The following is a 26,997-nucleotide window of genomic DNA, read 5'->3' as shown; positions in this document are numbered from 1 at the left end:
CTCTGGAAGCTCCCCATGAAGATGCACTTCTAAAGAGATCACTTCCTCACTCACTGAGGATGGATTCATCCAACAACCGGGCTACTTGAGTGTTCACATGTCCCATGCCATGCGGATTGCCATTGGCCAAATACGGGTTTCATCCCACTGCCTCAGAGTGGAGACAGGTAGAGCTGAGCGCATCTTTAGAGCCGGGAAGCTCATACAGAGAGCCAGAGAGGATAGGATCTGCCGATTATGCCACACATAGGTTGAGACGACGGAGGAGCATTACATATGCCGCTGCCCAGTATACTATGAGATCCACGGGAGGTTTCATTGTCTATTTCGTGAGGGATTTGGTCCACTCTCCAGGATCATTGACTTCCAGGACCAGCGTTGCCTAGGCCTCTTCCAGCTTGAGCCGCAGACACAGGGACACCTTCTTGAGAGAGCTTCGGCCCCAGCCACCCCGCCCCCTCCCTCGCCAGCCAACCATCACCAGTTTCTTCCGGACCCAGGAGGTGGAGGACACCGACATAGTGGATCTTGTGGACCCTCCACGAGCTGCTCTAGACCTACCTCGCCCGAGAGGAGTTACCTCGGACTGAGCCTCCGCACTCCAGTGTGCCTGACGCCCTCGGCCCCCCTGTCAACCACGGTCACCTCATTAGCTCCAGATCCAAGACATGCTCCACCGCCATCAAGCTACCTTTCCACGTGACATAGCTGAGGCAGACCTCTCGGCCATACTCATTAGCCCCATGCTTGATATTTTGGAGAGTGGCATACCATCTACTCGGAGCTGATGTTGCTCTCATGTTTCTATGTTCTTCGTATTCCATGATGAGTTTCCATGGACAGTTTTGTATCACCCCAGTGAGATAGCTATGTTTATGTTTTCTTTCTGTTTTATTTTCCATTCCATGATGAGATATGCCATGGACATTATTGTATCACTTTGGTCCCATAGGCCCATTGGGTCTTTAGTAGATGCTTAATGTATCTTTCTTTCTTAGTAGACGACACAAGGATGTAGTGTGGAGGCAGCATGTTGAGAACCAACCCCAGCTTGGACAAGACACCTCAAAGAGAGCCATCACGGATTTCTTTGTGGGACATACATCTACATCGGAATCCACTTCCCACAACAAATCCTCTACTACGACATCAAAGCCCACCACCCGTACCCACGCTCCAGCTCCACGCCCCAAAGGAGTTCTTAGTGAGAGAGCTCGATCCATTTTGCAAGCCAGACGTCCCCGACCTAGAACATCAGGACCTTCCACCACACGGAGACGGATTCGTGAGGTTCTCCGCCGACATGTCACGCTCCCATCACAGAGGCCTGACATTCACTCCACCATCAGATCGGTTCTGGTTGAGGCGGATACACATGTCACATGCTATGTGTATCACGATCGGCCTGCTCAGGGTAATCCTCCCACTGCCTCAGAGTAGAGAGTGGCAAAGCTAATGATATCCCACATGAGAGGACATGCACAGTATGCATCACAGGAGCAGTAGAGGATGAGGCCCATTATATGTTCAATTGCCCAATTTACTATGAGATACAGGGGAGATTCCACTACCTCTTCCGAGAGGGATTCGGACCACTTACACGGGTGATACACAGGAGACCGAGCCATGATGTACCTAGACAGAGGACCCTAACAGATTTCTTTGGCACCAGCACCAGCAACCCAACCCACACACCTCCTGATACCTCCTCCATTGGGCCATCAGGGCACCGACCACGCTCCCAGGGAGTCACCACTAATAGAGCAGTTATCTTATGTCTTGCTCGTCGGCCACACCCAACAGGATCCCGACCACGGCATCCTCACCATCGCCAGATCAGAGCCATTATTGCTCCGCACATCGGAGGTGCCTACCTCGCTTCTACGACCTCTCCATTCTAGACCTCGCTTCTACAACCTCTCCATTCTAGACAGCCCCATGGCAGAGATATTTGATCTAAGGAGAGGGCAACACTTCAACTGATCAGCATACATGGATCTACCTGATATACATTTTCCAGTATTCTCCAATATTCTCTACGCAGTATCATCTCGGAGTCTTACAATTCTGCTCTTATAACTGTAAGACAATCAATTTATTGTACTTTTTAGTCTCATTTAGTTGTTCTCTTTGATGAGACACCAACTTCAGATGTTCTCTCAGTTTTGCTCTCATAGGCCATTATGGGCTCTTAGAGACGTTAATATATCATTTCATTTCTTCACAGATCATGGTTTGTCCTCAATCTACACATATTCGAGGCGGTTTCAGCAAACTCCTTGAAGGCCACACACAGCTGCCACAAGTATTGCTTACAACCACACCCACTGTTTTGGGGGCATTTATCACTCTACTCTTCAAACATAGAGAGGAGCTTGAGTCACATTATGCCACACTAGCTTACTAGTTTTACCCTTCATAGTAACAGAAGGAGACATTTTTTTTGTCTTGTACTAGTTTGTTGGTCCCATGGGTCATATTTGGCCCTCAGTGGACGATAATACAATCTTCTTCTTCTTCTTCTCTCTCTCTCTCTCTCTCTCTCTCTCTCTCTCTCTCTCTCTCTAGAGTCATGAGATACCAGGATCAGAGATGCCTTGGATTATACTTGCTGGAGCTGCGTAGACATAGAGAGGGTCTCTTGAGAGGGAGGGGATCAGAGAGGGAGAGACACCTACAGAGGCAGATTACAGACTTCTTTCGACCAGAGATTGAGCAGTTAGGCCAGTAGGCATTGCAGCTAGCCCTAGAGTATAGCCGCACCAGAGGTACACTGATTGATCGGGCTATAGAGATGGGGCGGTCCAGGCGCCCCAAGATGAGAGGCCCATCTCGACACCACCGGCGGAGACTACAACAGAGGATCAGGACCATACTAGCACGGCATGGGAGACGTCCAATCAGAGTACTCACCATGGAGGACATTGAGGATATCCGCCATCGACCGATGAGAGACATCTTTCGATAGTGATGTGTATGATGCTTACCTTTGTTGCTGGAGTTTTTCTCCCAGAGGTTATCCATTAGGAGCTCCTAGTACCTTACTTTTCCTCATAGTTGTTTCAGTTTCAGTTAGTTGTTTAGTTGTTTTTAGCTTTTTTTACACAGACATTGTATCAGATCCACCAATTGTTGTAACCTTTTTGGTCTCATAGGTCATTTTGTATCAGATCCACCAATTGTTGTAACCTTTTTGGTCTCATAGGTCATTTTGGCCTTCTGAAGACGTTAATATATCATTTCATTTCCTCTCTCTCTCTCTCTCTCTCTCTCTCTCTCTCTCTCTCTCTCTATGCCTCCACCACCATAGCTCCTTTCCTTGCACATCTCTTCAACAGGGCACTTGTAGAGAGCTCCCACAAACATGGAGCATGAATATCATTACCCCCATTCAAAAATCAGGTGACCCGATGGACCCCAAGAACTGCAGGACTCTCATGGTTGGCCATATTATGGCGGCCAAGATATATGGATCACTACTTGAGACAGCACTCAACTCTCTAGCCGAGTGGGAGGATCTTCGTGCTCCAGGACAGGCTAGGTTCCGCACTAACTTTTGCACACTGAATTATATCTTCACCTTGAGGAGCCTGATTGAGCAGGCCAAGTCATGAGAGCAAAGACTCTATTGTTGCTTTGTTGATTTCCGCAAAGCATTCGACGCAGTGGGACCGGCTCCTAAAGAGATTGCACACTCTTGGGGTGGCTTCAGATATGATCTGGGGAATCATTGCTTTATATGAGAGGGTGACGGAGCGAGCCAGATGCTCAGGTGGTCTGTCAGAGGAAATACATAGCACTATGGGGGTGAAGGAGGGTTGCCCACTCTCCCCGACACTCTTTGGCCTATACATAGATGAGGTCACAAAATTCATAGACAAAGGAGGAGGGAGTGGTTCATCACTCTCAGGGGTTTTGGTCACTTTATTACTCTATGCAGATGACATCATTTTGATATCTAACTCGTAGGAGAGACTACAACACCACATGGACACCTTAGATGATTTTTGTACACAGAGAAGCCTTTCAGTGAACCTTGGGAAGACCAAGGTTATGATCTTTCACACTTCCAAACAGGTTATGAAAGATACAATGATCACATATAGAGGACGCAGAGATACCGCAAAGATATGGAGGAGAGAGTCCAGAGGCTACACCAAGGCACAACAGATGTGAGGCCCCATGCCCCATGTATGATGTACTACGCCCCACCATGTCCACTGGGTGGAATTAGTAGTATACCACCTACCATGATTGTACATCTATAGCATGCTAGGCAATAACTACATATGACTAGGATTAGCTTTTCATTTCAGTTTTTCTTTCCATGATACTCAAGACATGGACTTGTTGTATATATATTTGTCTCATAGGCCAATTTGGCCTTCCATAGACGTTAATATATCTTTTCTTTCTTTTTTATTTCTTGAGAGAGATGCTTTGGAGGATCATTACACTTTATGAGTGAATCACACAGATCATACACAAAACTATCGAGGTGAAGGAGGGTTGTAGGATGATTACGACTCCAGCCATATACTGTTGTACTCATTGTCACTTTTGTACTCCCCCATATTCATGTATTCAGGTATCCATGTACTCATGTACCCCATTTTGACTAGTAGCATTAGCTTCCCCCCTACTGATGTATTGTGGGACTATCTCTTTTCTTTTCCAAGACAGTGTATCAGATGTTACATGGTTGTAACTTTGGTCTCATAGGTCACTTTGGCCTTTTGAAGACGTTAATATAACATTTCATTTCATTTCATTTCTCTCTCTCTCACACACACACACACTCATGATGAGATATGCAATAGACATTATTTGTATCACTTTCGTCTCATAGGCCCATTGGGTAATATTTCAATGCCCAACACTAGGGAGAGGATTATGTTGACACAATTATTTTCTAAGAGGTAAAAATTCTTAGAAAATCTCTAATCCAAGAAACCTGTGGTTGTAGCGGCCAGCTTCTCTTGTTAATTGTGTAGTTGATTTTTGCCACCTACAATAGATTGATTCCACACAACATCAATCCAACATAACATATATAGAAATTTCTCTCAGCAACGAGTCCCACTTCAGTTCTAATGTCTTTGTCAACTCAAGCTCATGAACCAAGTTCACACGCTAGTAGTATTTATAGCCCAATTATGAATAACTAGCTCATGTAAAACTCAAAACAACAAAACCAGAAAACGTATGTTGACTGTGTAGCTTTTTCTCTCCAATCTATTCTCCCTTGATTCCACACGGCATCAAATCTGTGTGATATACACGATCCAAAATAGATGAGAGTCCCTTAGAGTAGGAGAGAGATCCTCTCACAGCAACAACACAAACTGAATTGAGTTTGAGAAGTATAACAGCTCCCTCTTCCTTCTTCACAAACACCTTCTCTTCACAAAATCTCCTCACGCACTCAAACAAGAAGCGGAAAATAACAATGTTTTCTTTTTACAAAAAAATTCATACATACAACCAACTCTGATGCGCAGCCGGGGAATCGACCCCTTTTTATAGTTCTTCTTGGCTTCATCGCTTGGCTCCTTCCGATTCGAAGCAGTTGCATTCATGATAGGCGGCCAATTGCAAGGTTCCATGTGCTTCCTCTACTTTCTTCCAAATTTTTCTCCAGTTACAATCGTGCTACCGTTCTTTGATTCTTTTGTTTTCCATCTCTACTTCGGTCGACTGCAGTGCTCCAATGATTTCTTCCTCCCCTTTTTTGTGCAACTTTCTAAGCTTTACCAGGTGCCAGTTATCAACCTTTCCTTTTCTTTTTAAAAAGCTTAATATCAACACTTAGTACCTCACATCAAGACGTAAAATTTTGTACAAGGATGCTAATTTTTGCATACACTTTAGTGGTGTATTTTGTCAGTATTCTTTTTATTAGCAAAGTATTTTTGGCTTTGTACATGCAAGAAATAATTATATGATCAATTTTTGGTTGAATATATATAATCTCACTCTTGCATCTTTGTGCAAGAAGAATCCTCTATCTATTGCTATGTGTTGCAAGATAGACATTTTGAGTAGTTCAAATATCTATCTCTTTTGGCCGCAAAGCCACTAAACTAGTTTATGATTTTGGTATTCTATGTGATACGGAATCAATGATCTATCAGCAATGAGGATTTATTGGATTTTGATGATACTTTTGTCACTATGCATACATCTGACAATTCTATTGGTGTCAATCAAGTTTCTCGTTCCCTGTTCATTGGGATGGAATATGTTCTTGGCTCTCTTTCATTCGAGATGCAGTGGATTTTTGGAATTTATGGATATCTCATGGATCGAGGATTTTCCTATGGATTTCTATTGGCAGCCAAAATGTTTATGGAGCACCAAGAAATTTATGCCTATAACTCATTCTCATCTTATGTTCGACACTTGAGTCCACCTCTCCTTCCAGATCCATGATCAGAATACCACCACGGGGTGCACGTGGTAGAGTGAACTTGAGCCCACCTCTCCTCCAAGGTGTGTGGTCAGAGTACCAACACAGAGTGTATATGGTAGAGTGAACTTGAGCCCACCTCTCCTCCAAAGTGTATGCTCTGAGTACCGACACGCACTGCATGTGGTAGAGTGGACATGATGCCTTGTTGTTGGCAGGGAACTTATGTCTACGTCAAGGGTCATGTGATCTAACATCTCATTGGCAAGGGACTGTCTACGCCAACTATGGATTAATTCATTCATGGCAGGGTGGTAACCCTGGTGAGTGATTCTGTGCACTCATGGAAAGGTGGTAACCCTAGTGAGTGTCGCATGAACTCATGGAAGGGTAGTTGCCCTGTTGAACCTTATGGACATGTGAAGCATGTTTAGCTTGGGCATGTGTATCGATCATAGGAGTGGTGCTCTTATGCAGTCCAATGGCATGGCAAGATGTTTTGTGGCTGTATATTCTTCTTCTCTTATTTTTGCAAGTACTTAAAGCTATATATGGATTTATGGATATTTGGGACAGTTAACTCTTGTGCCTATGTCTCGTTAATATCAGAGTTGTTGACTCAGCTTATGGATTTATAAATATTTTGGGACATAGTTGGCTCTTATGCCTCTGTCTGCTTATTATCAGAGTTGTTGACTCCGGATATGGATAAAGTTTTTTTCTTTCTTTTTTTTTCTTTTTTTTTCAGAAAGGAGACTTCTATTAAGTATGAAAAAATTTTACAAAATGGAGATTTCACACCAAGAAACGTGGAGATCTCAACCAATCAGGAGCCATGTGCTGCCAATAGGGTCCCGAGTGAGAGGACGTGAAAAAGATACCAATGTGCCACTCTCTCATAAACTGGCCGCGCTTCCTCTCCGCAGCCCTCGAAGATCCCTGGATTCTGGCCCAGGTAGCCATGATGGTGTGAATAATATCACTCCAAATCCTGCAAAGACACTGAGAAACAAGAACGGGAGTACCCTCAATGGCCTCGGTGCATCTAGCCTTCGAGATATTCCAGGCTGAGATGCTAGCAATAATCTCCCAAGAGCTGTCTAACCTCTATGCCGGAGGGACAAAGTGTGAAAGTGGCAAATCCTGAAGACAACACTGCCAAGCAACTCCTTGCCTAACCAGAATGGCCAAGCTCCTGTCAGTCCCCTCAAATCTCAGCTGAGGCCCAGACTGTGTCAACCAAATGATAGAACCAAAAGAAATGATAGCATCCCTCTTAATCCTACCAAAGAGGTGCAATCTCGCAGACCAAACCCTCTGTGCTTCCCTGCATTCCCATAAACAATGGTAAACTGACTCCGAAACTCCTGCACATCTAGGGAAAGCTCGGCAAGCACCAGTAACTGACCTCCACTGACTGGTGGCCAGACCACCATGAAGAGAAACCCAGATAAAGGAGGAAATCTGTGGCTTCCTATAAGAATGCCACAATCTCCGCCAAAAAACCCTCTGAATGTCAGTCGAAATGCCGTAAGATTCCCAATGGGGTCTAAGAGTAGGGACACTCTGAATGTGTCCCAAGATAAGATGTCTGGCATTCCGCACCATATAACTGAAAAAACGCCTGCTCTTCAAGGGGTTACAAGCATCCTTCCACACCCACTCACCGGGGTCCCAATGCAAATGTCTGATAGGGCAGCCACCATACAACCAAAGGCTAACACTCTGTGATCATCCCGGGGGGGGAGGGGTCAACAAAGACGTGCTTCCCTAACCTACCAACAACTCTGACTCGACGAATCTGGGGGCCCTCAATAAGGTCTTGTATGTCACATCTCTCCAACTGCCATCCATCCTGTACAGAAAAAAAGACCACTACATCATCCTCCGTAGGCAAGGGGAGACCCATAACCTGAAGAGGAACACCTGTCCCAGAAAAAACCCCAAACCAAGAATGATGACGGTCTTCCAAAAAAGATCCATTAATCCAGTGGTTGGGAATGGCTACATCAATCTATGCAATCCTTCGACTAGAGCCTCTCAAATGCTGCATGAGATCCAATCTCTGTACCTCGGTGAGGCTCTGAAATCTCTTCCAAGCCAACACTGTGGACAAAGGGTCTTCTAGTGTCATGTGCATCATAGATGCCATGGACATTCTCAAGGCTAGATCCAGAAAAGGCAACCAGATAAAGAGTATGAACCCAGTAGAAGAACCAGGATGATGGAGCACAGAGCACAGAGCACCTTTGCAGTGTAGACTAAAGCAAGGCTTGGAGAAGAACCAAAGGGATGCTGTCGGCTGCTCACAGAACCAGTCGGCTGAATCAGAGGACATGGGCAGCATCAGGCGCATCATGGACAAGTAGATCATCCAGTCGGGCAGCGTTTGCTAGTGTGTATGGACATGGAACTGGCCGACCAGCAGTTGGCCAGCATAAAAAGGGGTCCAAGACCCATATAAAAAGGCCCCCTTGCTCTATGTTGTGGTCATTCAGCCCACTAGGGGTTTGGATCAGTAGGGTCCTAGTCTAGGGCAGAATTTTGGGTGTTTTACCACCTTTTCAGGAAGGCAGCCAAGGGCTGCAGACATGTACCTTTTTGTACCATAGTACATACTGAATTTCCAGCACTTCTCTCTCTCTCTCTCTACTCTCTCTCTACCTGCGTTTTTGCATCAGATGGTGCGTTTTTGCATCAGAAGGTTTCCAAGAGTGTTTAGGGCTGAAAGAAGACTACCCAGAGCTTCCGCGTGTTACATTGGTATCAGAGCATCAGGCTCAGCCAAGCTAAACACTGAATCAGTCCCAAATGATGGTGTATAGGTCCAAGGTACAGGAAAGTACACGGATTCGAAGCCCAAGGCGAGAACACAGATCGGGAAGAACTCCCAGGAGGTTTGTTGGTGGTGTTCCACAGTGCCAGATGGGGATGGCAGTTCCGTGAGCCAGATAGGTTCTCAGGTAACGGTCCCAAGGGAGGTTGATCCTCCAAGGGTGATGTGAGAGTGCCAAACTCAGTTCCAGGAAGACCAAGACGGTGTTCAGAGTCGGGGCAGGAATGGATTGTGGACTAGAGGAAGACCAGATGCATAGATCTTTATCAGAGACAGAGTGGTTTGGAGAACAGACCGGATTTTCAGAGAAAAAGGTTTTGCCAAGGATGGATGATGACAGAGGGACTTCGGGACAGGATTGGGATGATGACAGTCATCCAAGAGCAGGTTGGATTCCCGTCATCAAGTTTAGCAGGGGGGGATGTCATGTGCATCATAGATGCCATGGACATTCTCAGGGCTAGATCCAGAAAAGGCAACCAGATAAAGAGTATGAACCCAGTAGAAGAACCAGGATGATGGAGCACAGAGCACAGAGCACCTTTGCAGTGTAGACTAAAGCAAGGCTTGGAGAAGAACCAAAGGGATGCTGTCGGCTGCTCACAGAACCAGTCAGCTGAATCAGAGGACATGGGCAGCATCAGGCGCATCATGGACAAGTAGATCATCCAGTCGGGCAGCGTTTGCTAGTGTGTATGGACATGGAACTGGCCGACCAGCAGTCGGCCAGCATAAAAAGGGGTCCAAGACCCATATAAAAAGGCCCCCTTGCTCTATGTTGTGGTCATTCAGCCCACTAGGGGTTTCCAATCTCTGTACCTCGGTGAGGCTCTGAAATCTCTTCCAAGCCAACACTGTGGACAAAGGGTCTTCTAGCCAGCCCAAAGAATATGCACAGCTGCCCCAAGAGGCCTACCATGCACATCTAAGATCAAATCATTCCACAGAATGGGCTGCCGGTTAACTTCCTCCGCTGAACGCGGGGGGATGTGTACCAAAAAACTCCTCAGGCGCAGTCCCAGGCCCGTAGGAGGGACCTAACCAGGGGGGATGAAGGGGAGCGGTGAACTGCATCCGAAAAAATAAAGCGTGAGCTGAGAGTCCAGTCACCTCCGCGAACAGGGACACACTTCGTGATCTGCTGCATGAGAAAGTCCTTCCACGGCTCAGTGCTTGGAAGAAAGCCCCTAACAACCAGCTTACACAGCAAAGCCTTACATTGCACCTCAGGGTCAATGATATTCAATCCCCCTTCCTGCTTAGGCCTGATAATGGTTTCCCAAGCACCTCTAGCCCTGGTGTGTGCATTTCCATCAAGCCCTCACCAAAGAGAGTTCCGAATAAGGCGACGAAGCGGACCAATGCAGCCATTATGAAAAATCCAGCACGAAGCAATAAACCAAGTCGTGGCTAGCAAAACTTGGTTAACCACCAAAGCTCTAGAGGCCAAGTCGAGCTTCCTCCTACTCCAGTGATGAAGTTTGCTTTTAATGCTTAAGAGCACTGGAGCAAACTGTTGTGCAGGGGAGATGTCAATGCCCACCTGACAACCAAGGTATCTGGCAGAGCATCCTCTCTCAATCCAAGTACCCAATCTGCAAGAGGAGAATCACTAATCCAAAAACCAACTGACTTATGACAATTGATAGAAGCTCCTGCTACCAAACAAAAGGCCTCCAAGGCTGTCCGGAAAGCACATAAACAAGCATGTGAAGCCTCAAGGAACAACGCCATATCATTTGCTAACTCAAAGTCCAAAAACTCTTCCTCCGTACATAAAGGCAGCCTGAGACCCACAACACCAGGGGCAGCCCGAAGAAACCTGCTCATAGCCTCAGCTACAATGAGGTACAGTAAAGGGGCGAGGGGACAGCCTGCCTCACTAAACGGGAAATCTGAAAACGGCCTCCCTGTATAGGCAAGACACACCTCTGATCCAATTTTGGGAAAAGCCCATGTACATAGTGCCCTCCAAAAAATCCCAATCCACTCTGTCACATAAGCTTTTCCAAAATCAAGCAAAAGAATGGCAAGAGGCTGCTGACTAGACTTTGCCCACTCGACAACTTCCCAGAAAGAAAATATGTTATCAAATATACTCCTTCCTTGGAGGAACCCATTCTGGGTATCATGGATAGTCCTTTGGAGAATCAGCTGCAAGCTTATTCTCGAGGCTTTAGCTAAGATTTTATATGCAGATCCAAGGAGGGTGATGGGCCTCCATTGCTTGATGTCAGTCTTGTCCCCACTCTTGGGGATAAGGTGAATCAGCCCCTCCGTGAGGTATGGAGACATCATACCCGACAACCACATTTCCTGAAGGGCAACAGTGATAGAATCTCCAATATGATCCCAAAAAAGAATAAAGAAGGCGGAAGAAAGACCATCATCCCCTCGGCATGAACCACTGGAAAGAGCATGCAGTGCGTGAAGGAATTCATCCTTCGAGAAAGGGGCATCCAAGGAAGAACCAGCAGCTGCCATCAGAACTGGCCGTACAGCCGACGACAGCCAGCTGAGTTTGCGGATTTCTTTCTCTGCTGTGCAGCAGACATACAGCCGTACAGCACAGGTCCACACATGTGAAACCAAGGGCTAAGATTGAGGACTGTTTATGGACTGTTTTGGGGATTATTTGACAGCTTTTGGGGCTGATTTGTCTTACTCAAGAATGTTGAGGAAAAATCTGGTGTTATTCACACCAGATTTGTTGTAAAAAGCTTCTATCTGAAATAAAGAAGAACCTATGGGGGGCTGGCCGTTCCAGCTCAGTGCGGTGTTCATTCATAGTTCTTGTGGTTTTTCCTGCTGTGTGTTCTCCGTCTGACTACTTGGAGAGTTCTGTCCTCTTGTTCCGGGTCATCCACTATTTGAGACAGCTCTCAGCTGGGAATCCCAGGTAAGAGATCTTAGATTTAATTAAGGTTGTTTTAGCCTCCATGCCCTTTTCACAAGGCCTGGACAGACAAGTTTGAAAGTAAATTTGTAAAAGTCATAACACCAAGTCGTCAAGCTGATGGGACCTATATCCAATTGAGGCGTTGACTAGGGGAAGATAAAAGCCCATGGACACCGTTTTACATCAATCCAATTCATGCTACTTTTATCCTTGACTCAGTTCCCTTACAGATTTGCAAGCATTCATTATCAGCAATCAACATGACCCTGACATGAGAAAACTGAGCGCATGGTTTACCTTCACTGGTTGGCCCACACGAGCAACTCGTAAACCTAGCCCCAGCAAACCTTCAACCAGATTATCGACAGCAACATTGCTGCATCCAATCATTGCAAAATGGCAAATACCCGAATCATATCAGCCTCCTGACTTAATCCAATAATTGGATTAAGAGAAGTACCCTGAGAAAGAGTACAAGAATTAAAATGAGAGTTCTTCAAAAAGACATGTTTAATATTCTTATGTCTTTTGCTTTGTCAGGAGGTTAAAGTAACAATAAACATAATTAATGGTGAGTTCCTTAAACCTTCTTCTTGTTAATAAGAGGATTCCACTGATAACCAAGCATATAACCATCTAATTATAGTGAAGTCACCCACCTATCAGCACAAGCTAACACTTTTTCTCGTCTTTCACATAAGGCCGCAATAAGATATGTCAAAGTTTTTGTCTTTCCTGTTCCTGGGGGCCCTTGCCACAAGGTCACCTTTTGAAGTGCAGCCGTTTCTATGGCAGCCTTTTGGCTAGTATTTAACTTCTCACCCAAGCTTTTCAGGTAGGCCCTAATACCACCCTTGGCATGTCCTAAATTCTTCCCACATATTTGTGAAGGAGGACTTTCCATTGCCTTCAATTCATCTAAATCTCTGGAGCCCCACAGAGTACGAATCCCACTGATTTTTTCTTCTTGAATGGGTATTCTTTCCACTTGTTCAGGTGTAAAGTGCAGCTTGGCTTCTTGGCACTTCATAACGAGCCCTCTTATGACAGATGCACCCTCACCAAATGTAAAACCGTCCTCCAATGGCCATCCAAAATGTGCTTTGCTCGCTTTTTCAATGGTTTCGAGATGGCATACTGCACCCTGTTGCTGAACCACAGGTGATGAGAAGATATCAACTGCAAACACACACCGCTCATATGCTACACGATTTGCATAGAGATCTAGACGCCACTTTTTCTGGAGAACCACATCTCTTGACTGATTGGCAGGAACCGCTACTTTTACAAACCTGCCCAGTGACACAATCTTAAATTAGAACTTAGGGACAACAACGAAGTGCAACATCATCATCATTACACTACATAAAAAGATTTTTGCAAGTGTATTCACTCCAACAAGAAATGGTGAGCATCAGCAATCAAATAATATGCTGCCATAAAATTTCATCTTCTTGAAACCTTTAACCTTTGTATATAATAAAATACTCTATAAACACTTTGTTTCACATTTGGTCTCTTAAACCAAGTCTCTTGTCAGTTCAGTACTCAATATGTCTAGCCTCATTATTAGGCTGCTTCTAGTGGCTCAGTCTGCTGCTCTTTGGGCTGGCTCTATTGCTCTTCAAGTTTGGTGCTGGCTCTATTACTCTTCAAGTTTGGTCTTTTCTCCTTTTGCTGACTGCTCCAAAAAGCTTGTAGAAGTTATTGTAGAATAGGGAGAGAACGATTTCGATATGGGCTAGGCCAACTTGCCAACGTGTGTCAATTCGCATTACTTGCCTTGATTTGCGTTCTGCGAAAAATGCATTCACACTTTGGTCTTACTGCTGCCTTGCTTTCTTTGGTGTCACCATCAACATGATGATGTCTGCCACCTCCACCGCGGCCCAAGTGGAATGCGTAAGAATCACACATACCTCGAACCTTCCTAGGATTAAGATAACCCGCTTGAGATCTCGCGACGATGCTCTGCAATTTTCGATAGTGGCTCACCTCCCAACAATATTATTCCGTCCGAAACCACCCCCAAACCGAAGGTCCAATTAGATCTGAGTCAGCCCTATCATGGTAGTAGAACCTGGCATCCGATACCACCAATATATATCAAGCGTGGAGCTACTCTTGGTATCAAGGATCCACGGTTTCGACATACAACTCAGCCCATGAATTCCTTCATAATTAATAATTAAGCCTTGGGTACGCTTTTATAGACCAACACTAGCTAACACTCACCTCTATACTTCAGCTTTTCCATCATTCTGTTCAATGTGGCCGGGGCATTCGTGAGTCCAAATGACATAACCAAAAACTCATACAAACCAAATGATGTCCTAAATGCCGTTTTGTGTACACACGTACTTGGTGATACCCATTCTTAAGGTCAATGCAACTGAAACATGCAGACCCATCAAGTTTATCGAGGATGTCATCTATGCGTGGGATGATAGTAAGCTTGTTTAAAGCACGGTAATCCAAACACGTGGAAGGAACCTTCCTTCTTCTACACTAGCAAGACAAGTCTTCCTCACGGCCAGTATCAATAACATGCATGCGGCCCTTATGCATAAAAGTAATTATGCTTGTTTTATACTCCTTGTGTGGCTCAATGCAGTGATGCCACGGTTTTACCAACAATACATCACATCCCTACAATGGTGTAGCCAAGAAATTCTCATGCAACTTCCCAATGATAGGGGTCACTTGCACTTGCTTTCCACAAAATCAGCCTCCACCTCAATATGTGGTCCATGTCCCCTACATCTATGTTCAATGAAGACGCCATTTCCACAAAAATGAAGTTATCTGTGGCACAATCATCAAACATAAAGAGTGCGGACTCATCCTTGAGCTGTCCCCATTGCCCAAGCTTTGCAAGCCATCCTCTCTTTGTCATTCTTTCCTGTATTCCCTTGTACATCGGGAATGACATGCACATTTTCCTTTTGCTACTTCTCACTGACCTTATTCTTGCGTTTAGGACACTCATGAAACATATGATCTTAGCTGCCACATGAGAAGCATTTCCCCTCTTTAGCATATTGCTCCCTTTACTCAGAAGTTAGGCTAAATTTGTGCTGTGGCACAGAGGCATCCTTGAGGCTTGGGTTGTGTATTTTCAGCCTTCCCTCCACTCTTTCCATCTTTCACACAAAGTTTTGCACGTTGTCCACCGTTTTGCATGTTATGACCAGCCCTCTCTTTGCTCTTGAAAGCATGGTCTCCTTTGCCATAACGCTGCAATTTATGCTCCAATAGCTCAGTGGCAAGAGCAGCTGCTACATAATCCTATAGCATTGTGATGCGTATCAAGACTAGAATTGTAAACCAGTTGAAGTCCAGACTAGAACTTCCTCTTCTTCTCAGGTTCACCCATGAACAAAAATGGAGAGACCTCCACATAGATGTTCCAAAATTTGTTCACATGTCTGCATAGACTCGTTATCTTTCTCCTCTATCTTGTCCCACTTGCTCATAATCTTCTACACAACATTGGGAGGCAAGAATTGTACATAGAACCTCTCTTTGAAGTCATCCCATGTCTGAACTGGGCTGCTTGAAAGGTATTCAATGATCCACCAACGCACAGCCGAACCCTTTAAAAACATACTTACATCGCGAATCTTTGACTTCTCAGAGAACTCATCACTAAAAGCAATATCAAATTGGGCTATGAAAGCCATTGCCTTACTCGCATCATAATCACCATGATAAGTTTCAAACTGTACAGATTTATCACTTGCCTGAATTCTTTAAGCCTCTCAGTATGGTGACCCACCTCATCTATAGACTATCATCTGTTGGATAAATGTAATCCCAACTCCTTAGTCCAATTTAAATGTGGTTGATAGGCTAGTGGTCAGTGGTTGGTGTGTAAAGCCTACAAATGGTTGGTGCATGTTGTTCATGCAACTCATGCAACTAAAAATAGGGTAGAGGAGTCTCTAAATAAGGTACAAGTCGTGATCAAGTGATTATGTAAGTTTGGTTCATGTCTAATCACAATTAGTGTCTTCTTGTGTTAATCTCATATCAATTTGTGTTAATCTCATATCAATTTCTGCATATACCAGATTTTTGTCCCTCATATTCATGATGTCTTGTACAATCTCTGATCCACCTTGAGGATGTTTTTATCACTCTTCATAGCTTAGTTATCAAATCTAACATTTGGTATCAGAGCATGATCAATTTAGGATTAGATTATTAGCCAAAAATCCTAATCAAATTCTTAATCACCATAGCCAGTTTTTCTCTGTTTGGACAGCATGCCAAAGATTGGCTTCATGCAATCATTCTAAGCCATCATACTTCAATCCAATCATATAGCCTTGTTGGTTAGCTCCCACGCATACTATAAATCAGCTCTCATCGTTCAATTCCATCGCAGCAGGGAGAATTCGCCGTCGCCATCAGCGCTAGTCGTTTTCTGCAAATTCAAACCATTCGCCTTCTTCGCTACAAATTGCGCCGATTCCTTCAAGGTGTAGCAAGAACATTATATGAAGATTGGCATCTCAAATCTTGTGCAATTTGGTGCACTGTAGCAGCTGTACGAAGTAAATTTCCAGGCGCCATGAAATCTGCAGGCGACCTGCTAATCGGGCAAAATTGGGCGTGTCTTGAGGAATTGACCTAATTCCTTTTAGGTGGTGTTAGTCCATTATATGAGAGTTCATCATACGAAATCTTGAAGAATTTTGTCCACGCATGCTGCTGTACGGGCTGTTTTTGCAGACGCCTATTTTCTGGTTTTTCTGCTAACTCAACATGGTGATGATTATTATGATCTTCATTGAAGATATTCTTATTATTTGGGTCTAAATCATCTATGTGAGCAATTTTTCAACATCAAGGATCATATTTCTTCATCATGGGTTCAAAGTTCTCCGACAAATTCAATGGAACCGGGTTCCATACCTGGCAAATCAAGGTGAAGGGCTACCTCATGAAGAAAAATCTGTGGAGTACGGTCAAGCCACTTCCGGAAGATGAAGCTGGTATTTCTGCTGCAGTTACAAGAGCTACAACGGCTGCACTTCAAGCAAAAGATGAGCAAGCACTTGGTATTATCATTACTGCTTTAGAAGATGATTTTATTCATTATATTGATGATGTTGAGTCAGCTATGGAAGCTTGGGAATTATTAGAACGTACTTTTGGTGCAAAGGCAAAGCATTCCAAGATCAGTTTGAAGATGCAACTCTTTGATCTAACCATGGAGAGTAATGAGAATTTAGCAGCTTTGATTAACAGGTTGAAGAGCTTAATGACACAGTTAGTTTATGTTAAATCTCCTGTTCCTGAAGAAGATGCTATTGCTATCCTGCTCAAAAGCTTACCTTCAAGCTTTAGACAAATTGTAACGGTACTTAAAGAGAAGGAGCCAGTCCCTTCTTTGGAAAGTATCATAAATTCTTTGCAAGAAGAAGACAAGAAGATTACAAAGGATGTGATAGATCCTTATGCATATTCTGTTACTACGACATCGGCAAAGAAGAAGTGTACTATTTGTGGTCGTACAAATCATCTTACGAAGGATTGTTTTTCCAAACATCCTTGTGAGTATTGTGGAAAGACGAATCATCCATCCTCAAAGTGCTACCAGAAAGATCAAAAGCAAGCAAAGGCACATGTGGTTGAAGAAGTCAACCAACAAGAAGAAACAAATCTTTGTTCTAGTCTCAGTATAAAAGATGTAGATGAGGAATATGCTTTTTAAATTATGTCATGTATGTGGTTGAGTCAAGATTTATGTTGTTCCAACTTGACAAGTTGTAGAGGAGAGTACACTACCCTATGTTGTTGTTAAGGGGGGACTCTTACTCATTGTGTCAAGATGGTTTGTTAGACTTGATTCATGTTTTGTAAGAAGTTGGTCTTAAGGGGGGATTGTTGGATAAATCTAATCCCAACTCCTTAGTCCAATTTAAATGTGGTTGATAGGCTAGTGGTCAGTGGTTGGTATGTAAAGCCTACAAATGGTTGGTGCATGTTGTTCATGCAACTCATGCAACTAAAAATAGGATAGAGGAGTCTCTAAATAAGGTACAAGTCGTGATCAAGTGATTATGTAAGTTTGGTTCATGTCTAATCACAATTAGTGTCTTCTTGTGTTAATCTCATATCAATTTCTGCATATACCAGATTTTTGTCCCTCATATTCATGATGTCTTGTACAATCTTTGATCCACCTTGAGGATGTTTTTATCACTCTTCATAGCTTAGTTATCAAATCTAACATCATCCACTTTCCCTCATCCAAGAGGAAGTAGGCGCATGCACATGACCATGGCAAGAAACATGTGGCACAGAGGCATGTGCCTATGCAATGGTGACCGATTCTTCCTTTCTGCAACTCCATTTCGCTGTGGAGTATAAGGAGTAGTATACTGATGCTTGATACCTCTACTCTCAAGAAAGGAATTCAACATGTGTGACACATATTTCCCCCCTCAGTCAGAACGGAGGGTCTTAACCTTGCATCCTGACTCTGTTTCAGCAAGTGCTACAAAGGCCAAAAATGCATCATATACCTGTGATTTCCGTGTCAACGGATAGACCCAGCATATACGAGAGAAGTCATCAATAAATGTAGCAAAATAGAAGCAACCTCCTAATGACTTCGTCTGCATGGGACCACAAAGATCACTGTGTATAAGCTGCAACTTTGCAGTTGCTCGTAGAGCCTGATCACGTGGAAAGGAAAACCGATGCATTTTTCCCAAAATACATCCTTCACATATGTGATCTGGAGGCTTCTCCATAAGAGGTAGGTCTGTCAACATGTTATGTCGCTGCATAAGCGTAAGACTACCAAAATTTACATGCCCCATGCGAGCATGCCATAACTCCGCATCAACCATAGCTGGAGTAAGAGTGAATGCATTATAAGCAAACTGATCCACTGGCTGAAATGCATCCAACTGATAGAGTCCATGACATAATGTACCAGTAAGCATCAAGGTCAAAGCATTAGCTTTGTCTCTGGCATTTGTCATCATCAAAGTTGACTTGCATACCACACTGTGCTAAAGAAGAAATGGACAACAGATTCTTCTTTATCCCTGGTACATATAAGGCATCTGTAAGGCGAAGAATAGAGCCATCAATGGCAGTGGAATCTCCACAATGCCACGAACTGGATATGAAGCATTATTGGCACACTGAACGGTCTTGCCACCAACAGGAGCAGGGCATAGATTACAAAACAAATCCCTGCGAGATGTAATATGCTTTGAAGCACCACTATCAAAATACCAAGTACATGCATGCTCAATCACACTAAGTGCCTGTGAAGACCAAGAGGCATCATAACTGCATGTGTAGAAACAGTAATCCCTGTCTTCAACAAAGGAAGCAGTCTCCGGAGGAGCTTTAGAGGCATCGTTTATAGACATCCCAGATTCCTTCGCCTTCTCTTTGGCAATCCTCTTCCTACACTCTGTGATGTAGTGACCTGGCTTCTTACAGTAATGGCATTTGCCCTTCTTCTTGGGTTGTCCATCACCTTTCTTGGTATCCTGAGATGAACCATCATCACCTAAATTCTGATTTGAACTCTTTGGCTGAGACTTGCCTTTCCCTTTTTGACCTGTCACAAATGCTTGTTCAGCACTTGTGTTCATGTTCATGTTCTTCCTGATTTGCTCTTCCTGTAACAAGAGAGCAAAAATGTTCCTGATACTTCAGGGGCTCAACAGCATTGAAAAGCCAAGTAAGATCTTGGCAAAGTGTTTAAGATGGTGGATACAAGCTGTGTCTCAGGAATAATCTCATCCACATTGATGAGTTGCTCTCTCAAATCCTGCAGCTTGTTCAAGTGGCTAGACATATCATCTCCTTCATGCATCTTCTGATTTTCCAGCTCTCTTTTCAAAAATGAGATCCGTGCCTCATTACGAGCAGCATACATCTGCTCCAAAGTCACCCATGCATTCCGTGAAGAGCCAGCTGAACGAATATGAGGTATAATAGACCTCTGTACTGACAATGCAATAAGTGATAAGGCTTGTGCATCTTTGGCATCCCATGTCTTCTGAGCATTTGTTCTTTGAACATGCAGTGGCTGACCTGGTGCCTGTGCCTGTTGTCCTCTTCCACGAGCACCCCCTTGGGGAGGAGTCTCTGGAGCCAATGGACCTGGACGTGGTTCATCACCACTAACAAAATCCCAAAGACCTTTTGCCACGAGCACATTTCTCAGCATGAAACTCCACAAGCAGTAATTCATGCCATCCAGCTTGTCTTCCTTAGACAAGTACGTGAACACATCACTCTGCTGTTGATTTGCCATTATGCCAGTGCACAATGTTGTACCTGTGTATCAAAAAACCCAAAAGCAATAACCCTGAAAGCAACTGTACTCCACTGAGTACAACTGACCCAAATATGCTTGCACTCTCAATCCTCTGAATGTGCAAAACAATGCACCACTGACTGAGTAGAGCAACAAAAGTGGCTCACACTATGCCAAAATGCCCAAAAAATGCCCAAAATTTCTGCACCCAAAGCTTTGCAAAAGCCTGTAGAGGTTACTTTGCAAGAAAACCTCTCTGTATCAGCCAGAAAAGCTTTCACAGAAAAACGCCCAAATTTCAAAACATGTAAAGCTTTAAATTTTACCCAAAAGATTTTGCAGGTACACTCGGCTATAAGCTGTACGGAATAGCTGTACGCAATAGTGTACGGAGGTACTCGTCTACTGTCTGCAGTACGGAACAGTCTCGTCGGAGTAGCTGTACGGAACAGCTGTCTATGTAGGACTGTACGGGCAGTTGATGGCGAGGGCAGCTGACGGAGCAGACTGGTCGGCCAGTGTACGAAGCAGACTGCTGTACGGAACAGGGTACGGAACAGCTGTCGGCGAGGGCCTGTACGTGCAGCTGACGGCGAGCTGTATGGACAGCTGTAGGGTACGGAACAGCCGTCGGCGAGAGGGCCTGTACGTGCAGTTGATGGCGAGTTGTACGGACAGCTGCAGGGTACGGAACAGCTGATGGCGAGCTGCAGCTGCACGGGCAAGCGAACTGATGGCGAGGGCCTGTACTAACAGGGCAAGCGAACTTGTACGGGCAGCTGATGGCGAACCTGCTCTGATACCAAAATGTGGGAAATAGGGTTAGGGTAAGGGTTTTGGAAGACACATCAACAGGAGGCGTGAGAGAGAGAGAGAGAGAGAGGAACACGCTTGCTCATATATTGATAATGATAAAATGAAGTACAATAGCCACATAAAAGATGTGACCTAAAAGTGTGTTCACATGGTCCGGCCATAAACTATGCCAGGTGGACCAAATCACTTATAAATCACTATAAGTGAAACTAAGCTAAACTGGGGAAAAAACCTCCACTAACTGAAGTAAAAAGTGCCCCAGTAACCTACTGATGATCACTAGCACTCCCCTGGGTGCATACACAGCATAAAACCCAACAATGAGTAGAAACCTATCTCGGTCAGTCTTTGACTGCGTAACGTATCGAGAAACTTCAAGTCCCAACTCAATCTACTATGTCAAGCTAATCAAGATGCAAGAAAAATCTACCAACATCAACAATCTACTAGAACCAAGTCGATATAGAATAACCCCACCAGTCAATTCCCTACTACTATCCCTCTATATATCTATCTCTTAACTGCTAAACTACTTCCTTATTTACTATCTTGGAAGGACCTTCTTGTCCCATCTAGCTATTGTCCTTACCATTACAAGACTCACTCTGTTATCAAACTGTAACAATAAAGTACATATGATTATAATAGGCGAACTGGACATTTGCCATATCAAAGGCTAGTACACTCACCCCATGAACTAGGCATCCAGCAACCCTGAGTTCTGGATAACTATTCCATAAGAAGCTAAAACATCAGCCTCAACGAAATCTTGTAAACTGCACATGTGATACATCCTAGCATCCCATACCACCACAACATACCCCATGTGTCTTAGAAATCCATCACTCCTCAGCTTGCAAGTCTTCAGAAAGATTACCAAAGGTTACTAGCACTGTCTTTCGGCATACAAACTGAACCTTCTCGGAAGAATAAATCTATCTAAGAAACCTAGTGATTTCAATATTAGCAAAATCTGCTCTGAATCTGGATACAAAATATATGTGCGAGCGCCAAGATCCCTCGGCACCGTCTCTGCAAAGCAAAGAAGCTTCACCCAACATCCTCCCATAATCATGGGACTACCATAAGTGTAGAACATTCGTCTATGGCAATCCTGCCCCAAATAAAATTATGAGGCTGTCGTAAGTGTAAAACGCTCATCTATGAAAAATCATGCCTCAAGTAGAGACGGTGTCTGTAGCAACTTACTGGTGCATTAAGGAAATCACACCTACATAAGGCTCGCCAGATCCTGAGTATGGTTGCCACATATAAACCCTATGAACCTCAATTTAAAATCAAGAGGATAGTATCAGAAAACGCTACCTTTACCCAGAATAGCATCGTTTCTTGAAAGAAACCATAAATCCCATATGAATATGCACAACACTCCCAAGGAACCAACCATACTACCCACCTCCACCTTTGCTTCTGCGCACTAAAAAGAAACTCAAGCCCCATCTAGAAGATCAAATCCCCGGACAATCAAGTTGTATCTAGAACCACATCTTACATGCAATAAGTGATAGCTTCTCTCATCTAAAAATCTGAGATAAAACCACGTAAAGTCTCCCCTCTCGTCCCCTACAAGTCCTAGGTTTGCTTTAAAACTCGTCAGAGTTTGATTCGCTCTCATCAGTCGAAGGGGGATCTCCGGCCCCTCCGCTAAAGGTGCATCCAAAATGCACCCAAGGAAGCTTGCTACTATTACAGCATGTAAGAAATCCACAACAAATGCCATCCAACATTTGCTATGATCCTAGGTTAGAGTACATAAAGGCATCTGGAAAATCTAGGTCATACCATCAATGTTGTGTACATCACACATCTACATATCATGTCTCCCTCAGAGTAACATCTCTGGTACTAAAACCTAGTACCGATCCAATAATGTAAGATGAACATGAATCTAGGTCTATAAAGGGATCTCTACTCTACATAACCCAAATCTACACATTGTAAAAATACATTATAATCACCAGTAAACCTAGTGCACCTCAAGGAAAACATGGCACAACGGCCCACATTCACTGAGAAGAAGAAGAAGATATATTAGTGTCTTGCAAAAGACCCAATGGGTCCATGAGACAAAAGGCGTACAATGTGTCCATGGAATCTCATCATGGAAAAAAAAGACAACTTAATCAAATGACAAAAAAGGGGATGTTAACAAAGGGATTAGGAAAAAGAAGTCATTGAATGCATGCTTGGCTCAACGTGATGAGTGCACAACATAAAAAACAGCAATGTCCAGCTCATGTGGCAATATCGCTCTACAGCGCCAGAGTATGTCCTCGATCTGTTGTAGGTACCATTGGCTCTTTGAAGCGATTGCACCCTCTCTCTAGTGGCTCCCTGTATGTGTGGGGCCAAAGTATCACAGACTCGATTGTGTCATTGCCATATTCCACCCATGCCACAACGCATCTCACCCACACCTTGGCCACCTGCACATGTACGGCCACTTGTACAGCTATTCGTACAAACACTGTACGTGTGTCCATACACATGTCCGGCTATGCTCCACGTCATGATCCCCTCCCACCTGAATCTATCCATACACAAAGTCCTCCCTACAAAAGCTCTTGAAGGTGGTCCTCCAACATCCGTACAAAAGCACGAGAATTTGGTCTTCTTTCATATAGTTATCCCTCCCATCTTAATCACCCTTCTACATGATTGAGTACTTGGCAAAAGTTCCTAGAGATGATTTTGCGACGAGATATGACGCAAGCAACCAAAACACACTTCCCACAATCCCCCAAAAGTCTTCATCTAATACGAAGGTAAGGACCACATATAGCTAAAACCCTCCTAGAGTTTAGATAACCCTTTTAGATCTAACGATGAGTACCATAACTTCCCGGCCAAAGATTCTGATTTGGAACAACCCCCGAGCCTAAGATCCAGATTGCCCCAAGTCAACCCTGCCACAGCAATAGGCCTTGGCATCCAATACTACCAAGTCATATCCTACACTGAGCTATTACTAGTCTCAAGGATCCATGCTCCTGGCAGATATCTCTACTAGTGCGTTCCCACATAATTAATAATCATAAGCACTCAACCCTTTTTAGCACTAGTCTACTTTAAATGTGACCCCAGGCTAGCCCTAGACTCCCGCCTAGGGTCCAATCAGACCCTAAGCCCCGCTAAGCCCTAGTCCTCATCCTGGGTTATCTTTTAACCCCGACTCTCAGTGTAACTTCTCAAGGTTAGCCCATCCCCTTAACCTTTGGTCATCTAAACTTTGGTCATCTAACCTATGGTTAACACTAGTCTCAGCTTAGTTCGAGATGTAGCAGAGTGGCGGAGTCGAATCCCCCATGCATCCAAGCCATTGCTTCGAACTTCTAATAGTCACTTCTCAATGCCAATCCAAACTCCCCCCAACAAGAAAGGACTTGACAAAGAGTCTAACAGCACACCGTGACCATCCACCCCTCATCCTTGAGTTCTTTTGGAGTCCCCATTCTGAGATAAGGAGCAAGAGAAGTTTCTTCCTCACAAGAAGTTCATAGGCACCAATAGGCTCCCAGTTCCTTTCTTTCAGCAACAATGGGATCTCTTGAGCGGCGTCAATCTCCAGATGGCCTTCAATGAACAAGTATCCTCCTAAAGCGCCTCTGAGAGGGTATAATTGTTGGGTATTTGGAGTCTCTGTGAGTGTATCGAGTATGCAGATACCCATGTTTCTGTGCCCGCTTGAATCTGTGTGTGAACAGCCCTTCTGTGTGTGTAATCACTCACTTATGTGAGTATATGTGTAAGTGCATGCGAACGACCTCTTGTAGCCATTTATGTGTGTATGTGATAAGCAGTGATGTCATGGACACAGTGTCATTGCCCCAATGTGTGTTGTGTCAAAAGATAAGGCTCTAAAAGCCTATAAAAGCATTGTACTCTTTGAAGCTTTTATCATCATTAATCAAAGGATATTTGAGTCGTGCAATCACTGAGCCCCTCTCTTTCAGTTTGTCACATCTCTCTCTCTCTCTCTTTACTACACTCATCACATGTACTTGTTTAAGCCTCCATAGCTATTGGTCGTCTAATCCTAAATACACACAAGCTCTTACCCTCGTACTGCTTCCTGTGCTTCTCTTGCTTGCAGCTCAGCCCTTAGCATGAACCTCGCTCTGATACCATGAAAAGATGTAGGGGAGAAGAGAGCTCGAGCTCTTGCAAGCACACACACACTCACAAAACCCTAAAAGAGAACACACAAGGTGAGAGGCTGAAAATCTTCTTCTTTTTCACACAACACTCAATACACCACATACAAAGATAAGAGTACACACCATATGAAAAGGTACTCAACCAAATACATACTAGGGTTCTCTATAGTGTGAACCCAACTAAATGAGCTGACGCTATAACTATGCCAGTCTCTAGAATGGCTGTCACACAGCTCACCTTCTTTTGTCTACCGCCTGATTGTCGTCGCCAAGCCTGTCGAAAGTGGCGCCCCTCTTGCTGGCTGCACTAGTGCCGAGCGCTCCACCGGCTGCCAGCTGTTCAGCCAACTCAGCTCAGCCACTCCACCCGTCAGCGCTTGGTTTTCTCCACCTGTCTTGCTCAACCTGCCTCGCCGCCGCTGCTTCGTGTGCGCTCCGCTGCTGTTCCGCCTAGTGCTGGACTGCACCATCCCCTGGCTGCCAACAACTCTGCCAGCTTCTGTACGCCTTCTGTGGAGCTTTTGCTCGTCGACATCCAACCACCTGCACTGTAGCTGCTGACCGTCATACAGGTTGCCTCTCCTACAGCTACGAGCATCATCATTGTCTGCTTGAGTTTTCCCGCCTTCTATCCTTAAAACAGCTCCGCAACACCTCTACTTCATCACCACTTGTGTATATTTAGGGTTAGAAGACCAACAGCTAGGGAGGTTTAAACAAGTACATGTGATGAGTGTAGTAAAGATAGAGTGAAAGATGTGACAAACTGAAAGACAGGGGCTCAGTGATTGCACGACTCAAAGATACTTTGATTAATGATTATAAAAGCTTCAAAGAGTACAATGCTTTTATAGGCTTTTAGAGCCTTATCTTTTGACGCAACACACACTCAGGCAATGACACATGGCAAGTTCCCATGACGTCATTGCTTATTACATACACACATAAACGGCTACAAGAGGTCGTTCACACGCACTTACACACATACATAAGTGAGTGTTTACACACACATATAAGGGCTGTTCACACACGGACACAAGCGGGTACACAAACATGGGTATATGTATACTCGGATACACTCACAGAGACTCTAAATACCCGACAATCCACAATTTTAATTCCGTGCCCGATGTTGCGGGAGCTACTTCATCGCAAGAAACAACCCCCATACTCCTTCCGGCATAGGGAGCAATTGCATCTTTGTCTGCCACATTTCTTGAGAATCTCTCGACAAGTGAGGAACAGCAGTCTCGACAAGTGAGGAACTGCAGATGTTGGTAGCGCCATGGTGGTACAAGCTTTTCGAAGGTGTTGTAGGGCAAAGGTGGAGAGCAAAACAACCAGAGAGACATCGCAATTATAGGTCTCGGGCTTGCAGTACTCATTGGTACATCATGTTGGTACAGCAAAGGAGATCTGGAAAAAATTGGAAGGTATTTTTGGCAATTAAATTACAAACTCAAAAGTATTTCTTAACCTTAAATTTTATGATCTTAAGATGAATGATAATGAAGAATTATTAAGTGACCCTTGCCAAGTTTTACTCACTAGTCCGACAAC

At 44.3% G+C, this 26,997-nt stretch overlaps 1 protein-coding gene across 4 annotated transcripts in view; it reads right to left on the bottom strand.

The window, feature by feature from the left end:
• The window catches only part of LOC147640174 (uncharacterized), a 64,431-nt gene that overhangs the window by 21,551 nt on the left and 15,883 nt on the right, over positions 1-26,997 (bottom strand). For 3 of the 4 annotated variants that reach the window (XM_086778095.1, XM_086778105.1, XM_086778102.1), the window contains exons 5-6: positions 12,804-13,436; positions 12,442-12,520 (exon numbers count right to left, since the gene is read on the bottom strand). In XM_086778095.1, coding sequence (XP_086634221.1) covers positions 12,442-12,520; positions 12,804-13,436 — 712 coding nt within the window. The remainder of the gene's footprint in view (positions 1-12,441; positions 12,521-12,803; positions 13,437-26,997) is intronic. The other variant, XM_086778114.1, reaches the window with a different exon arrangement.

Source organism: Cibotium barometz, chromosome 3 (genome assembly GCF_041138505.1).
Source record: "Cibotium barometz isolate CiBa-2024 chromosome 3, ASM4113850v1, whole genome shotgun sequence".
NCBI lineage: Eukaryota > Viridiplantae > Streptophyta > Polypodiopsida > Cyatheales > Cibotiaceae > Cibotium > Cibotium barometz.
The sequence above is the reverse complement of the archived record's forward strand: the minus strand, read 5'-3'. Positions and strand labels throughout refer to the sequence as shown.